This window comes from Spermophilus citellus (assembly GCF_964194105.1).
Source record: "Spermophilus citellus genome assembly, chromosome: 18".
NCBI lineage: Eukaryota > Metazoa > Chordata > Mammalia > Rodentia > Sciuridae > Spermophilus > Spermophilus citellus.
The window spans coordinates 14,162,161-14,180,285 of record NC_138200.1 but is presented as its reverse complement, the minus strand read 5'-3'; the positions used below and the strand labels follow the sequence as shown (position 1 = coordinate 14,180,285).

Here is an 18,125-nt window from a genome sequence, read left to right as displayed (position 1 = left end):
GTTATAATAGAGTGTGAGAATATTAGATTGTGACGGTGTGTGACATCACATGTGTCAAGTAAGGGTGTGTGTCTTACCATTTGAGTACATGGCTGTGGGTGTTACTGTTGCTGGGATGCTATTCGTGACTTGTAACTGTGTGATGTGAGTGTGTAGCAGTGCAGAATGTGTCACCCCATGGGTCTGAATGGTGTGACAAGTTTGCGTGTGTAAAATTGCACCACACTGTGTGATTGTGAAGCCGTGCACAACGTGTGAGTATATAACAATTTGTGATCCCCTGGGGAAGGTGCGACCGTGTGTGACATGCATGGTTGTGTGTACCACCACATTGGTGGTGGTGGAATCGTGCATGTGTGTCATAGTGTGCAACGCTGTGTGTGACTTCGTGTGACAGTTGGAAGGTTTGACCCTGTGTGACTCCATCTGAGGGAGTGACACTGTGTGTGGATGTGGAGAGTGTGTTTGTGACGTTGCAAGTGACCCCGTGTGTGTGGCAGTGTGGGAGTGTGGACTGTATGTGACGCTACCTCTGCCTCTCTGAGTGCAGCGGTGTATAAACGCGAGGCCCGGCGTGTGCCAGTGAGGGGACCCGTGCGGCAGGCGGCCGGGGCGCCGGGGCCCGCGGCGGGAGGGGGTCCCGGGGGCGCGCGGAGCTCGGCGGCGGCGCGAGCGGGGGGAGGCGCGGCGGCGGCGGCGCATGCGGATCTGGCGGAGCGGCCGGCCGGCGGGGCAGAGCAGAGCCGGGCCGGGCCGGGCCGCGGACGCCCATAGGGAAGGCTGTCGGGTGCAGCGAGCAGCGGGGACAGCAGCACCGGCGGCCGCGGGCTCAGGTGAGCGGCTTTGGGGCCCACGGCCCCTCCCCCAGAACCTCCTCACCTGCCTGAGCATCCTCCCCCGCGCCCTGGGCACGGCCTGAGCTCCCGGGGTCTCCCTTGATGGGTGCAGGCAGGAGATCCAAGGCGGAACGAGTCCCTAATCCCCAGCCTAGCCCAGCCTCCGCGCCATGCGTGGGTCTTCCCTGGGGCCTGGTCCTTCCCAGGCCCCCCTCCTCGGGCACGGTGACAGGACCGCGGCGACAGAGAGGCGCGGAAGGGTTAAAGCATCGGATCCCACCCGAAGCCCTGCGCCGGGCCAGCCTTTGCTGAGGCCGGCAGGACAGCCCTTCCCACCTCCCCCTTCTCCTTCTCTCCTTTCTCCATTCAACCACCACGTCAAGGCCAGAGCTGCTCTCCCGGCCTGACCGAAAGCTCACCTAGTGCCAAGTGCCTGCCCATCCCCAAGTACCACTGAGGAAACAGTTGTGACCACCGTTCAACACGGAAGGAAACTGAGGCACAGAGAGGCTAGGTTAAAGTACAGCGAGAATAAAGCAGGATTGAACCTATTTCTGTCCGACTCCAGAACAGGCACTTGGACTTGCTAAAATGTGATCAGACACTGGAGAGAAATAATGGGCTGGGGGTAGGCCATTTTTCTAGTATGTGTGGGGCCCTGGGTTCCATTCCCAGCATCACAGGAAGGGAAAGGAACAGCAAGAAACATGTATTGAGGGTTTGCTGTGTACCAGGTACCATGTTCCCTCTATCATTAACTCATCTTCAAACACTCCTAGGATTTTCACGGATTAACAAACTGAAGTCCAGAGAGGGGAAGTGACTTGGCCAAGGTCACACAGGTGGTGGGTAGCCATGTGCCCCACTTACAGCTTTCCATGGAAGAAGAGAAGAATAACAATGGATTTTGGTGTGCCCACCAAAAGGGATTATCTCTACCACACTGACCACAACCCAGGCCGTGGCTGCCTTCCTGAGATGTAGTGGGTTAGAAGACCAGCACAGAGACACACTCTTGTCATTCCAGCAACTCAGAAATCTGGGGCAGGAGGATTGCTAGTTTGAGACAGTCTGGGCCACTTGTCAAGACTTTGCCTCAAGTTTTTAAAAAGGGCTGGAAATGTAGCCCCGTGGTAAAACACCCCTGGATTCAATCCCCAGTACTGAAACAAACCAAACCCAAACCCAACCAGACCTAGGGGTTAGCAACTGTCCAGGTCTTTTGAGAAGGGTGCCATTGGTCTAATCCCCTCCTTTTTTAGTCTTAGAACCAGGTCAGAGGTCCAGGAGGGTAGAGATGTACCTGATATCACCCACCTCTTTAGATTTCATATTTTCAACCTGGCATGTTTTAAAGCACAACTCTCAATTCAGATAATATGTCAGTGGGCTATGGCCACAATAATGTTGCTTAACAAATCAGCACCGATCTCAGCATCTTAAAGCACAGGCTGAGTTCAGTGGCTACCCAGCTGAGCAGTTCTGCTAGACTCTCTGCTGGTGCACCTTCATGTTGAGGTCGCAGTAGGGGGCTGCTGTAGCTGATCTTGGCTGGCATGTCTGTGGTCTTAGACTTGGTCTAGCCTAAACGTGTCTTTCCATGGTCAAACAGAAGCAGAAGCATATAAGATATCTTGAGTGAGGCTCAGAACTTCCACACATACCAGCACTTCCACCCAATTCTGTTGGCCAAAGCAAGTCACATGGTCAATCCCAGAGTCAAGGGGTGGAGTATGCCCCCAAAACACACATACCTTTTCTGCCTTAACCAAGGACACTGAAAGGTTAAATAGCAAAGGGCGTGGCTTCAAGGGTGAAGAAGTAGGGCTACTAATACAAGCATTCTATCACAGTGCCTATGTTTGAAAACTAGTTACTTACTAGCTGTGTTACTTGGGCAAACAAATTAATCCCTTTGTACATCAGTTTCCTTTTCTGCAAAATGGGCCTAGTAAAACTGCTCACTTGTGAAAATTACATAAAAGAATGCATATAAAGTACCGAGCACAAGGCAAATGCCCAATAAATGTTCATTATAGTTCTTGTTACTGCATTATAGAATTCTATTACTAACGATGTTATTGTTCTAATAATAATACCAGTGACAATTGCTGAGCCTCTACCCTGTGCCAGGCATTAAGTCATCAAGTACTTTATTACAGTCCTGTAAGTGGTCGGGGTAAACATTATCATCATCCACTTGCAAGACAGAGAAACTGAGGGTGAGAGAGGACCTAGGACACATAGCTAGTCACTGTTAGAAGGGAATCCTCTGAATAAAGGCACAAGATGGCTTGTGCCTTTAATCCCTGTGACTTGAGAGGCTGAGGAAGGAGGATGGCAAGTTTGAGGCCAGTCTCAGCAACTTATAGAGAGCCTGTCTCAAAAAAATAAAAAGGGCTAAGGATGTAGTTCAGTGGTAAAGTGCTCCTGGGTTCAGTAACCAGTAACATGCAAAAAAAAAAAAAAAGTGGGCTTCTGAGCTCGGGCCTGTTTCCAGTCCTAACCTGCCTCTCCCCATCCCCAGGCCTCATCTTCCCCAATGGCGCAGGTTCCGGGGGAGGTGGACAACATGGAGGGCCTGCCCGCCCCCAACAACAACAACCTTGCAGCTCGCTGGGAGAGTCCAGACCGGGGCTGGGAGCGGGAACCTCCAGCTGCTTCCACGGCAGCTGCTTCTCTCTTTGAGTGCTCACGGATCAAGGCCTTGGCAGGTACCTGGGGACTAGGGAGAGCTGGGTGGGCCAAGGGGAGTGGAAGCGGGAGGGGGCTGCTGGGTGGCATCTGTGCATAGTGGTGCCTGAGGGCCTTGATGGCTAGGAGAGTGGAAAGGAGTCGTACTTAGCGCCTGCATCTCCAGGCCAGTTGTGGCCAAGGGAACCTTCCACAGTGCAGGCAGCGTTCTGTGTCTGTGGTATCCAATAGAGAAACCACTAGCACATATGGCTTGAGCGCTTGAAATGTGGTCAGTGCCACTTGGGGGACTGTTTTGCATTTTATTTAGTTTTAATTAATTTAGATTTAAATAGCCACTTGTGGCTCATGGCTTCTGCGTGTGGCAGCACAGCCTTAGAACTTTTGAAATGTACAATCCCAGACACATGAGACTTTGAAAGCAATGTCTTGGGATCTCCAAATGCAGAACCGTTGGGATTTTAAGACGTTGAAATGTCACACTTAGGGATTCTTCAGAGTTGAGACCTTTAGAGATGGAGACCCTTGTCGCAGATTTTAGACATTGTAATCATTGGCCACTAGGATCTTAGCTAGGATCTTAGAGCCTTAGAAACTTAAACTCTAGCAGGCACAGTGGTGAGCACCTATAATTCCAGTGACTCAGGAGGCTGAGGCAGGAGGATTACAAGTTTGAGGCCAGTCTCAGTAACTTAGTGGAGACTCTAGGTCTCAAAATAAAAATAAAAGGGCTGGGGTTGTAGCTCAGTGACAAAACTACATTTTCTTGTCATTATAGTTTTTAGACTATATTGTCTAGGGAATAGTGACAAGAAAAGAGGTCTTGTACATGGATTTATTAATGGAATTTTCAAAGTTTTTTTTAAAGAGAGAGTGAGAGAGGGGAGAGAGAGAGAGAGAGAGAATTTTTAATATTTATTTTTTAGTTCTCGGCGGACACAACATCTTTGTTGGTATGTGGTGCTGAGGATCGAACCCGGGCCGCACGCATGCCAGGCGAGCGCGCTACCGCTTGAGCCACATCCCCAGCCCTCAAAGGTTTTGAGTAAAGTCCTCTAGGAAAGTTGGTGACATACATGAGTCAGTGGACTGGGGGCTCTGGTCAACTGGGCCCTGGTCACCAGCTCCAGCCATGAGAAAATATGGATCCAAAGTTATTAATTCTGATATTGATCCAAAATTTCCCAATTAAAAAAATTGTGTGCCACAAATTATGAACCAGATTCAACCCATGGATCGCCAGCATTTTCTGACCTGGAAACCTAGACTGACATAAACATATAGTCATGGAAACTTAGAATTATACTTTTGGACACTTAGAAGTCTAAAAACGTAGGAAAACATCAACTTAGAATTCTAGAATGTATTGTTCTGTGCCTGGTCCATGCTGGGCAGTAGCAGGGACATGGTGGTCATTCAGCCAGCCTTGGTCCTTCCCTTACAGGGTCCTCAGTCCAGTGGGGACTGACTCAGATCCAGCCAATAATTTCCAGGAGTCAGGATCAGGATGGAGGAGGCACAGGCAGAGGGCTATGAAGGGGAGACCCAGGGAAGACAGGAACCAAGAGGAGGTACCTGAAAATCAGCCTAAAAAATCAAGGCAGGCTTCCTGGAGGAGGAGATGCCTAAGGGATGAATAGGGTGAATTCTGGAGTAGAAGAATGTTCTAGGTAGAAGGAACAGCCTCTACAGCAGCTGGGAGGGGGGTGAGAGAGGTGGAATAAACACAGGGAGCGGGCAGTGGGAGCCAGACCTTAAGGGCCTCATGGGCACTGGGGAGCCATGGAGAGATTTTAAGTGGAGGGGGATGGAGTAAGATAAGAACTGAGCATTCTTCACATCTTAGACCCATGCATGCTTCAGAGAGCATCTAACCTCAGGAAATGTGGGGATCCCTCTTTAAGGAAAAAAAATTTTTTTCCCTTGCCCACTTAAATGATTGTAGTACAGTTTTCTTAAGTACTCTGCTGGACTCTCCTGTGCCTGAGTTTTCATATCCTTCTGCAACGAAACCGTCTGGCATGGCCCTCCTCAATCTGCATGAAGCCCCTTCTTGCTGGAACCACTTTGCTGCTCAATGCAAGCAGGCCATGGGCCACTGCTTGTGTTTCTGTCCTTTCTTTCTTTTCACACTGGGGGTGGAGCCCGGGGGTGGAGCCCAGGGCCTAGCCTGTCAAGCAAATGCCCTACCACTGAGCCACACCCCCAGCCCAACTGCATTTCTTTTGCATCTGTTTGCCCACTTCTCTCAGGGGTTTTGTCTATTCAGACTGAGGCAGGACCTGTGGAAGGAGTCCTCCACCACGTTATCTTACATGAAGATGTTTGAAAATAGTATTAGGACCTCAGGTTCAGAGAGTTTCATTCCTAAAGCCACGATTTGTGACTGTCGGTCATCATTGGTCTGTGTGAGGCCCCTCTCCTCTTTATTTATTCTTTTTTAATCTTATGTCTCATCCTGATTCCTTCCCCCCCACACACAGGCAACCATTTGAATAGTTTTAATGTGAATTCTTTCCTTTGCATGTGGATGATTTTGCAAAATGTGTCTTGATAATTAATGTACATGTGTGTATAGGTATTATTTTTGGTACTGAGGATTAAACTCAGGGGCACTTACCCACTGAGCCACATCCCCAGACCTTTTTTGAAATTTTTTTTAATATTTATTTTTTAGTTGTGGTTGGACACAATACCTTTATTTTATTTATTTATTTTTTTATGTGGTGCTGAGGATCGAACCCAGGGCCTCACACGTGCTAGTTGAGCACTCCACCGCTGAGTCACATCCCCAGCCCGGCTTTGTTTGTATTTTTAGAGACAGGGTCTCACTGAGTTGCTTAGGGCGTCCTTTGGTTTCTAAGGCTGGCTTTGAACTCATGATCCTCCTGCCTCAGCCTCCCGAGTTGCTGGGATTACAGGTGTGCACCACTGTGCCTGGTATGTGTGGGTGTGTATAGTTAATTTTTAAAATTATAATAATATAGTGCATACACACAGAATGGCAGAAAAAGTTCAGATTAAGAGTGCTCACTATTTCCACAAATGAGCACTTGCTTTTTAACCAGCATTTTTATTATGTTACTCAGTTTTCTTTCACTGTAACAAAATGCCAGAGATAATCAACTTATCATGAGAAAATATTTATTTTGGATCATGGTTTTAAAGATTTCAGTCCACGGTCCATTGGCCCTGTTACTTCTGTGCCTCCGCTGGGGAGGAAGCACGTCATGGTAAGGAGCCTATTGTGAAGCAAAGAAAGAGGAAGGGGTTAGGGTCCCAATATCCCCTTCAGGAGCAGGACCCAGGGACCAACAGATCTTCCACTAGGCTCCACCTCTCAAAGGTCCCACCACCTTCCAACAGGGCCATGATCTGGGGCCAGTCCTTTACCACATGGGCCTTTGGGAGACCCTTACTCCAACCACAGCACATGTCAAGAATCAGAATATGGCTGGACGCAAGGGAGCACCCCTGTAATCCCAGCAACTTGGGGGGCAGAGGCAGGAGCATTGCAAGTTCAAGGCCAACCTCAGTAACTTAGTGAGACCCTGTCTCAAGATAAAAAAATGAAAAGGGACTGGGGATGTAGTTCAATGGCAAAGTACTCCTGGGTTTAATCACCAATATCAAAATGATGATGATAATCATATTATTAATAATGCTACCACTAACAGTAATAAAGAAATAAAATAAAAATATAAAAAGAACTATGACAGGGCTGGGGATGTGGCTCAAGTGGTAGCGCGCTCGCCTGGCATGCGTGCGGCCCGGGTTCGATCCTCAGCACCACATACAAACAAAGATGTTGTGTCCGCCAATAACTAATAAATAAATAAATATTAAAAAAATATTAAAAAAAAAAAAAGAACTATGACAGTCCCTGGGAAGTTCCATGGGACTACCTTCCTATTAATACAACCCAAGTGTAAACACTCTTGTAACTTTTAACAGCACGGGCTTGTTTTGCTAGTGTTCAAACTTGACATAAGTGAAAACATACATTGGGCACGCTTCAGTATCTCACTTCATTTACTCAACATTATGCTTGAGAGATTCATTCATATCTTCTATAAGCTGTTCCTTTTTCTTGCTGTATGGTTTTCACAGTGTGGATTTACCTGTTGATGTTCCCTTGAGTTGCTTCTAGTTTGAGGTTGCAGTGAAGGCTTTTAGTGGGCAAAAGCTCTCATTTCTGGTGACTACCACCCGGAAGTGAAACTGTTGGGTCATAGAGTAAGTATATATCTAACTTTAGTAGAAACTGATGGTTTATATCATTTTATATTCCCACCAGCACTGTTCGAGAGATTCACTTGCTGTACATCCAACCCCTGGTAGAGCCAGTCTTTTTGATTTTAGGTATCTGGGCCGATGTGCATTCTGTGTGGTTTTCTTTCTTTCTTTGGTATCAGGGATTGAATGCAGGGTTGCTTAACCACTGAGCCACATCCTCAGCCCTGTTATATATTGTATTAGAGGCAGGATCTTGTGGAGTTGCTTAAGGCCTCACTAAGACACTGAGGCTGCGTTTGAGCTTGTGATCCTTCTGCCTCAGCCTCCCGATGGGCTGGGATCACAGGTGTGCCCCACCGCGCCTGGCTTCTATTATAATATTCTTTGCACTTTCCTGATGACTAATACCAACTCATGAGGTGGAGCATATTTGCAGAAGTTTACTGGCCATTCTGATATCCTCCTGTGAGGGGCCCTTTCTCGTCTTTCACCCTTTGCCTTATTAAATTATCTTTTCCTTGTGGTTTTGCAAGGGTATATATATATATATATATATATATATATATATATATATATATAGTGAATATTTTTCTTCCACTTGGTGGCTTATCTTTCACTCTCTTAATGGGACCTTTTGATGAGCAAAATGTCTTGATTTTAATGTAGTTTAATAATTATTTTTACTTATTTATTTATTTAGGGTACCAGGGACTGAACTCAGGGGCACTCACTCACTGAGCCACATCCCCAGCCCATTTTGTATACATATATTTTTAATTTAGAGACAGGGTCTCACTGAGTTGCTTAGTGCCTTGCTTTTGTTGAGGCTGGCTTTAAATTTGCAATCTTCTTGCCTCAGCCTCCCAAGCCACTGGGATTATAGGTGAGCGCCACCACACCCAGCTCAGTTTGGTAATTATTAAACAATTATTTTAGGTTGGGTTTGTAGTTCAATGGTAAAGCCCTTGTCTAGCATGCATAAGGCTCTGGGTTCAGTCCCCAGCACTGCAAAAATAAATAAATAAATAAATAATTAAATAATTAAAATTAAAATTAAAAAAATGAACAAACAAACAAACAAACAAACAAACAAAAAACAGGAAAGAAAGAAATCTTTGCCTAACCCCAGGTCATGGAGAGATATCCTACCATGTTTTTTTTCCTAAAAGTTTTACTGTATTCCTTTTACATTTAGATTACAAGCTGAATGTTTATTATTATGTACATTGTGGGTCCACGTTCATTTTTCTCCCATGTGGAGTTGTCTCAGCTCCATTTATTGAAGGCTGTGCTTTCTCTACTAAATTTGATGTCACTTTGCCATGAATTTGGGGACAGTATATCTATAGGGTTTGTGAATGTAAGTATTGGTAACTGATGCAAATTTTCGCATGCTCTAGATTGTATTCTTTTTGTTATTTTCTCATTCAGCACTGAGCCCTAGGGCTCATCCAATGTGGAGATCCATGAGTAGATCTAATCTGCTGCTTCTAGACACTGCATGAGGCCTGCTTAGTCCATTTTCTGTTGCTATAAGAGGATACCTTAGATTGAGTATTTTATAAAGAATAGATGGTTCTGGAGGCTGGGAAGTTCAAATGGATGCTCAGTGGATGCCTGAAATCTCCCGTAGTACCAAACCATGTATATGTTAAGTTTTTTCCTATATATGAAATGACAAAGTTTAATATGTAAATTAGGCACAGTAACAGATTACCAATAAATGCTAATAGATAGAACAATTATAACAATATGCTATAATGAAAGTAATCTAAAACATGAATTATCTATTTCTGGAATGCTAATTTAATATTTTCAGCTCACTGTTGACCAGGGGTAATTAAAACTGAAGAAAGTGAAATTCTGAATAAATAGGGACTACTGTATACTTAGAATTCCTGGGTCATATGTAACTCTATGTTTAACTTTTTATTTTTATTTTAAAGAAACATTTTAAAAATATTTTTTTAGTTGTAGATGGACACAATACCTTTCTTTTATTTGTTTATTTTTTATGTGGTGCCTGGGATCGAACCCAGTGTCTCACACATGCTAGGCAAGTGCTCTACCACTGAGCCACAACCCCGGCCCCTATGTCTAGCTTTTTAAAGGAACCACCAAACTATTTTTCTAACTCATGGTTCCATTTTATATTCTCATGAGCAATGTACAAGTGTTCCAACCCCATGTCTTTGCTTATGATTATTATCCCCCCTTTTTATTATGACCATCCTAGTGGGTATGAAGTGGTATTTCTTTATATATATATATATAAATTTAATACTTTTTTAATTGTTGACAGACCTATATAGTGTTTATTTTTTTGTGCTGTTGAGACTCAAACCCAGTGCCTCACAGATGCTGGGCAAGTGCACTTCCACTGAGCCCCAGCCCCAGTCCTTATTATGGTTTTGATTTGGCATTTTCCTAAGGGCTAATGATCCCAAGCATATTTTCATGTTCTTATTGGTCATTTGTATATCTTCTTTGTATAAATGTCTATTCAAATCTTTGTCCTTTTTTTTTTTTTCTTTTTGGTACTGAGGATGGAACTCATAGGCACTTAACCACTGAGCCACATCCCAAGCTCTTTTTTTATATTTTATTAAGAAACAGGGTCTCATTGAGTTGCTGAGGCTGGCTTTGAACTCCTAATCCTTCTCCTGCCTCAGCCTCCTGAGCCCCTGGGATTATAGGCGTGCACCATCCGCCTGCCTCTTTTGTCCATTTTTAAATTGAGTTTTTAAAAATCATCTGTACTATCTTTGAAACACCCTATGAACCTGTAGTTATTTCATAATTAAGTTCTTTTCTTAAAGGCCAGGAATGATGACACACACCTGTAATCCCAGCAGCTCGGGAAGCTGAGGGAAGAGGATCACCAGGTCAAGGCCAGCCTCAGCAATTTAGCAAGGCCCTAAACAACTTAGCAAGACCATTTCTCAAAATAAAAAATAAAAAAAGGGCTGGGGCTGGAGGCTGGGATTGTGGCTCAGTGGTAGAGCGTTTGCCTAGAATGTATGAGGCACTGGGTTAGATTCTCAGCATTGCAGATAAATAAATAAAATAAAGATCCATTGACAAATAAAAAAATTATTTTTAGAAAAGATCTGGGGATGTGGGCTAGTGGTAGATTGACTCCAGATTCAACCTCTGGTACCAAAAAAAGAGTTAAAAAGGGCCGGGGTTGTGGCTCAGTGGTAGAGCGCTCACCTAGCACATGTGAGGCGCTGGGTTCGATCCTCAGCACCACATAAAAATGAAATAAAGATATTGTGAAAAAAAAAAGAGTTAAAAAATTGTTGCCTGGCCTTTCTTTCTTCCCTGACTCCTATTAGCTGAAGCACCAAGATCCTCAGAGCACAGGATGGAAGGAACATGGAATGCACGTTGACATCCTTGCTAGTCTCCCTGACAGCTGGGCTGCTCATTTTAGAACTATTCAGAATGAGGGAATAAGCTCATATCTCTTTTATATGACTGTATTGCTAGGCCTATTTGTTATAGCGGCTTAGCATATACAGTTATAGGTAAAATTTCATTACCAAACAATAGTTATAGTTTTTAGTATAAAACTATAATAAAACTAGTTTTTATTAGTACAGAAATAAAGATGTCTACTTTTTTCAATCATTTGAAATCTCTCAATAATTACCTTTTTATAGATGCATTTTGTTATACCCTTGAGTATTGCATTTTACACTAACAGTAGAAAATATACATTGACTGATCTGTTTTTTTTTTCCCTTGGGGGTTACGAGGAATTGAACTCAGGGGCACTCAACCACTGAGCTACATCCCCAGCCCAATTTTTGTATATTATTAGATACAGAGTCTAACTGAGATGCTTAGCGCCTCCCCATTGCTGAGCCTGGCTTTGAACTTACGATCCTCCTGTCTCAGCCTCCCGAGCTGCTGAGATTACAGGCATATGCCACTGCGCCTGGCTGTTTTTTTTTTTTCTTAAAAACAACAACAACAACAACAACAACAAAAACAAAACAAAACAAAAAAACATCAAGTTGTATTGGCTGGGGCTATAGCTCAGTAGCAGAGTGCTTGCCTAGCATGTGTGAGTCACGGGGTTTGATCCTCAGCACCACACAAAAATAAACAAATAAAGGCATTCTGTCCAGGGGCTGGGGATGTGGCTCAAGTGGTAGCGCGCTTGCCTGACATGCGTGCGGCCCGGGTTCGATCCTCAGCACCACATACAAACAGAGATGTTGTGTCTGCCGAAAACTAAAAAATAAATGTTAAAATTCTCTCTCTCTCTCTCTCTCTTTAAAAAAAATTTAAAAAAGGCATTCTGTCCATCTACAACTACAAAAATAAAAAAATAAAAAAACATCAAATTGTGTACTTTATTTTCATATGGTGCTGAGAATTGAACCCAGTGCATCACACGTGCCAGTCAAGCACTCTACCACTCAGCCACAACCTAAGACCTGTTTTTTTTTTTTTTTTTTGACAGAAAAGATATTAAGTTAGGGGCTGGGATTGTGGCTCAGCAATAGAGCGCTAACCTAGCACAGGCGGGACCCAGGTTCGATCCCCAGCACCACATAAAAATAAAGGCATTGTGTTGTGTCCATCTACTCCTAAAAATAAATATTAAAAAAAAGACATTAAGTTAGGTATTTGTAATTTTACTTTCTAATAGCCAATGCTAATGCCAAATCACAGATTCTGGCTAATAGTAAAGCCAAAGTGGAGCCATCTCCAGAGTGGAACCAGAATGAGAACGAATAGATGCAGGTTTGCATCTGCTGGTGGCCAGCTATGTCAACTCAAGGTCATCACCCCTCTCTGGGCCTCTGTCTCCACATTTGTTAAAAGAGGGGTTTAGGCAAGATCTAAATTTCTTCAGTGGGTCCTGGATCCCTACGTGCTTGGGATCTAGGCCTGAGGGGGACAGATCCATGACAGCATTTTTGCTATGCAATTTGATTTCACTCCTGCCCAAAGAAAGTCCCTAGAGACCTACCATGGGCCACCTGGATGACAACTTCATCGAGGACAGTGCTGTGAGGTTCTGTTTTTTGTGATCACAATCTCCTTAGTGTGAAGCAGGGGTCAGGAGAGGAGATGCCCATGAGGCCAGACAGGCCACGTTCATGAGAGAACGAAGGGTCTCCCCAAGGGGGCGGTGGCCTCAGCTCCAGGAAGGCAGCCTCGTTTGGCTATTAGTGGCCGTATCATGGGAAGAGGCCAAAAATCTGGATTGTTTGAAAAGACAAAATCTATCTTTAAATGTTGGCAACTGATCTACATTTTTATACAACACAGTGGAGGAGGGCAAACAAATACGTCTCCGAGGGCCATTCTGACCTAAGAGGACACTGAATGTGTACTGTGTTGATGTGTCAGGCCACCATGGGGGGGTGTCTTTGTCCCTCAGGTACCGCCACCCGCTCTGTGCACCTGCGGTAGGCCCAGGTAGGCTGCCCTGCTGTGAACGGGCTCCCCTCTGCTCAGAGACCCTCAGTCTTCCAGTTGGGTTTGTCCAGCAGGACACTGGGGGGGAGATAGGAGTCAAGGGATTTATTACTCCCTGCTCTCTCCCTGCCTGACCAACTTCTGCCACTGCCTGGTTCCTCTCCCTCCATCCCAAGCTCCTACCAAGATGGCTGCCTCCCTCCCCTCTTCTCAGCCTCCCCCCTGCCCCAGTCCCTGGGGGGGAGTCTCTCTGGCCCTAGTGGGTTCCCTCAGCCCTGCCCACCCCTCTGTAAATAGTCCCTTCATTAAACTCTCCTCAATTCCACCGCTTTGAGGGAAGCCATTTGCTTCCTGCCAGAACTCTAAATGACACAGTTACCTTTGGGTTGTCAAGACTCCAGGACAAATGACAACTGTCCTACTTTCGCCCTTGCACTCATATTGAGTGATTTTTGCCATTTACTTACTCTTCTCTATCGTGATGATCAGCCATCACAAGGAAAATAGATTTCCTTAGAATAAAGCTTTATTTATATATTTATTAAATTTATTCATTTATTTAATAGTTTGAGACTTGTACAAAGCAAAGGAATGATTATTCTTTCATTCATTGCTGGCTAAGGGGGAAAAGAAAGAGACTTACATGTGAAGTCATATGTTTGGCCATTGGTCTGGAGAAAGACTGAAAATGAAGACACCAAATAGGGTACCTCTGTGGGGTTGTCGTAGTCTTCATATCTGCCGGGGAGAAGAGCCTGGCACAGCTACTCCAAACGCTACCTGACGCCCCTAGGTCGAATGAAATTAGAGCATCTCCCCATTAGCCAGCAATCTGGCCACTTGTGTACACATTTCCAAAGGCTTTTTTTTTTTCCTTCTTTTTTCAAAAGGAGCCATGTGAGCATGTTGAGTGAGGGTGATCTGTTGCTGGGAGGAGGTTCAAGGTCCAGGGCAGCCTGGTTGTCCATCCCTGGGACTGGATCAAAGGTTGTGTACACACCAAGGTCCCCGCTATGGTCTGAACATAGCTGATCCTCTCTGAGACTCATGTTGGGACCTGGTCCTCCATGCAGCAGTGTAGAGAGGTAGCAGGGCGTTGACGAGGTGATGCGGTCCTTAAGAGAGATGATTGCCTTGCAGGGTGCATCGGCGCAAGACTGTAATCCCAGCAACTTGGGAGCCTGATACTGAGCATCTCAAAATGTAGCCCTTGTGGATAAAGAGGCACTAATGTATACCTGAGATAATTAAAAACTTATTTTCACCCCCAAATTTGTACCCAAATGTTCATGACAGTATTATTCATAATAGCTAAAAAATGGAAGTAACCTAAATGGCTATTATCGGCTGAATGGATAAAATGTAGATTATCCATACCATGGAATATTATTTGGCCTTGAGAATGAATATAATACTGATCCCAGATACAATATAGATGACCCTTTAAAACACTATGCTAAGCAAAAGAAGCTAGACACATGAAAAGGCCATATAATATATGATTTATTTATTTTTTTATAAGTTTCTTTTTTAGTTTTAGGTGGACACAATATCTTTATTTTATTTCTGTGTGATGCTGAGGGTTGAACCCAGTGCCTCATGCAGGCTAGGTGAGCAGTCTACCACCGAGCCACAATCCCACCCCAATATACAACTTAATTTATAGGAAATTTCCAGAAGAGGCAAATCCATAGGGCAGAAAGTAGATTAGTGGTTGCCAGGGACCAGGGGAAGGAAAGGGGGAGTGAGTGCAAATAAGTCTGGGGTTTCTTTTTAGGGTAATGAAAACGTTCTGATGTTAGTATTGATGGTCACATCACTCTGTGAATATACTAACGACTACTGACGTTACATGTTAAAAGGGAAAATTTTGTAGTATGTGAATTATAGCTCATAGTAAAGGTGTCATTAAAAAAAAAAAAAAAAGCCGAGCATGGTGGACCTAGCCTGTAATCCTAGCAACTCGGGATGCTGATATGGGGATTGCAAGTTCAAGGCCAGCCTTAGCAGTTTAGTGAGGCCCTAAGCAACTTAGCACAACTCTATCTCAAAATCCCTGATACTACTACTACTAATAATAATTTTTTAAAAGATAGTAAGAAGCTGGGCGCATGCCTATAATCCCAGTGGCTTGGGAGGCTGAGGCAGGAGGATCCGGAGTTCAAAGCCAGTCTCATCAATTTAGTGAGGCCCCCTACACAACTCAGAGAGGCTCTGTCTCTGGGGATGGGGCTCAGTGGTTAAGTGTCCCTGGGTTTAATCCCCAGTACAAAAAAAGAAAAAAAGCAAGAAAGATCCTGAGCAATTTCCTTATAAGCAAGTGAGGGAGAAGCTGCACATCCTTCCACTCCCCTTGCTTTGCCCAGGGGTGGCAGGATTTGTAGTCAGCTCTCCCATGACTGTTGCTGAATGATGTAGGAACCATTCCTGTCCTCAGGAGCAGCTTGGTCTAGCTTGTTCCTTCTTAGGCTTCACTTTCCCCCACCTGTCCATTCTGTCCTACTTTTAGTTTCTAATCAATCATCCAAGGTGCCCCCCCTCTCCTCCCATTCCCCTGCTTCTGCCCTGGTCCAGTCTCATCTCTGTCTCCTGGGCCCTTCCCAATCTTCTCCCTGGGTTTCTGGCCGCCCTTCTTCCCCTCTCTGCTCTACTCCCCACGCAGCCACCTGAAACACACCTCTCATCCTTGCCTTCTGTTTTCATTGCTGTGACCAAAAGATGTGACCAGAGGAGGGAACCCAGAGGAGGGAAAGTTTATTTGGGGCTCAAGGTTTCAGAGGTCTCAGCCCATAGAAGGCCACCCCATAGCTCTGGGCCTGAGGAGGGGCAGAACATGGCAGGGGAAGGGCAGGGAGGAGGCAAACAGTCGGAACATGGCCATCAGGAAGTAGGGAGGGCTAGCGCTGCTCACCAGGGTGAAATATAAACCCTAGAGGCGGCCCCAGTGACCTACTTCCCCCAGCCACACCCTGTGGGCCCACAGTCCAGCCGCTATAATCCATAGCAGTGGATTAACTCGCTGATCAGGTGAAGGCTCTCACGGCCCAGTCACTTCAGCTCTGAATTTCTTGTATGGGCTCACACATGAGCTTTTGGGGGACACTCCATTTTGGGAGACAACACCCTCCCCTTCCTTAACCTACACAGTTCTGCAGCTTTCACTGATGTGTTTTTCTGAACAGGAGTAGAAAGGCTACTCAAATATTGAATGAACCAACGAATGACTAGGACCACCTATGGTGGCAAAACAGGTGCAAATGGCAACTCATGAAAACTTTGAAGGACAGGGACCTTCTTGCTACGTGGGCAGCCCAGGGTAGGGGAAGGCGTCCTAGGCTGGAGGAGCTGCCTGTGCCCCTGGGCCTGGACTGGGGTTGGCCAGTGGTGGAGGTGGGAGACGGGGAAGGGAAGCTGTGGCCCCTGGGGAGCGGGGTTCATCAAGGCCTGTTCTCCAGACGAGCGGGAGGCCGTGCAGAAGAAAACCTTCACCAAGTGGGTGAACTCGCACCTCGCCCGCGTGGGCTGCCACATCGGGGACCTCTATGCGGACCTCCGGGATGGCTTTGTGCTGACTCGGCTCCTGGAAGTGCTGTCGGGGGAGCAGCTGGTGAGGCCCTGAAGGGCTGGGGAAGGGGGATGGGTCTGGGGTCTCACCGTGGGGCTTGGACATCGCTGGATTCTAAGGGGCTCGGCCTAGGGCCTGGAAGAACGCGGTGGAAGGGCACTGTGGGTGAGAGCTGCCTTGATTCCGATGGGAGGGGCTGTGGCGCAGGGGTGGAGCTTGGAATGGAGGAGCCTGGGATCCCATCGGACTAGCAGGCAGTGGTTCTGCAGAGGAACCCAATCGCCAGGAGTGGGGCCATGCTGGGGCTCCATCCAAGGGAGAAGGCTAGTGACGAAGGAGGAGATTTATTAGAAGGCACCGCCAGGGTTATTAGATTGCAAGGGGCAGGGCCATCAGGGCACAACTCAGTTGTGAATGTCAGTGGATGAGGGCGCAGCGATCTTAAGCTGGAGGCAGGGTTCGATGGCAGGGTGAGGCCTAGCCCTGGGAGTCTGGGGGTGCAGACCGCATTGCATGGGTTTGGCTTGTTGTATGGGCTGGAGTTGAGTTTCTGGGATTGGATGGGGCTCCATCTCAAAAGGTGGAGTTCTGATGGGGTTGAGATTCACTGAAGAACTAGGGCCCGGAGCTTGCAGTGTCAAGGATTATAGCTGCAGAGCAGCACGCGTCTTTGGTAGGAACGAGGGGAAGAGTCCTGGACTGAGTCGGAGCTGGGTTGGAATGGACGTAGCTCTAGACAGGGGCCTGAAAGGGAGGCAATAAAGGATGTGGTCACGGGATTACTGGAAACTCTTGTGAACTGGTGCAGCCATCCAGTGGAAGGGGCGGGGCTTCATGACGAGGGGTGTGGTTATCAGGTTGGAGGTGAGAGTTAGGGGAAGAGATGAGGTCAGGCACGAAAGGATGCGACCCTTGAAGGGCTCTGGCTATGAGAAGAAATAGAAAGATTGGGGCCTGGATCTTAGAGAAGATGAAAGGGCGTGGCCTGGTCTTGAGCCCCGGGGGCGTGGCTATGTGAGAGGCGGGGCGAGGGTGCGTGGCCCTGGGCCAGGCCCACATTGCCCAACGCCCTGCTGCTCCAGCCGAGGCCCACACGGGGCCGCATGCGGATCCACTCGCTGGAGAACGTGGACAAGGCTCTGCAGTTCCTCAAGGAGCAGCGTGTGCACCTGGAAAACGTGGGCTCTCATGACATCGTGGACGGGAATCACCGACTCACGCTGGGGTTGGTCTGGACCATCATCCTGCGCTTCCAGGTGATCCCCCAGTAACCCCTGCCCAGTCTGCCCCTCCCCCAGGGCTTAGGAGCGCATCCCCCACCCCTTTACCCAATCCTCCCAAAGCATTTCTAATAT

The 18,125-nt window shown here is 46.5% G+C and overlaps 1 protein-coding gene across 1 annotated transcript in view; it reads left to right on the top strand.

Annotated features, from left to right (window-relative positions):
• The first annotated feature begins 702 nt into the window (after positions 1 to 702).
• Positions 703 to 18,125, top strand: part of SPTBN4 (spectrin beta, non-erythrocytic 4) — a 74,464-nt gene continuing 57,041 nt past the window's right edge. Inside the window, exons 1-4 of the mRNA XM_081275457.1 lie at positions 703 to 833; positions 3,364 to 3,550; positions 16,661 to 16,812; positions 17,853 to 18,026. Of these exons, the coding sequence (XP_081131583.1) occupies positions 3,379 to 3,550; positions 16,661 to 16,812; positions 17,853 to 18,026 (498 nt within the window). The 5' untranslated portion in view covers positions 703 to 833; positions 3,364 to 3,378. The remainder of the gene's footprint in view (positions 834 to 3,363; positions 3,551 to 16,660; positions 16,813 to 17,852; positions 18,027 to 18,125) is intronic.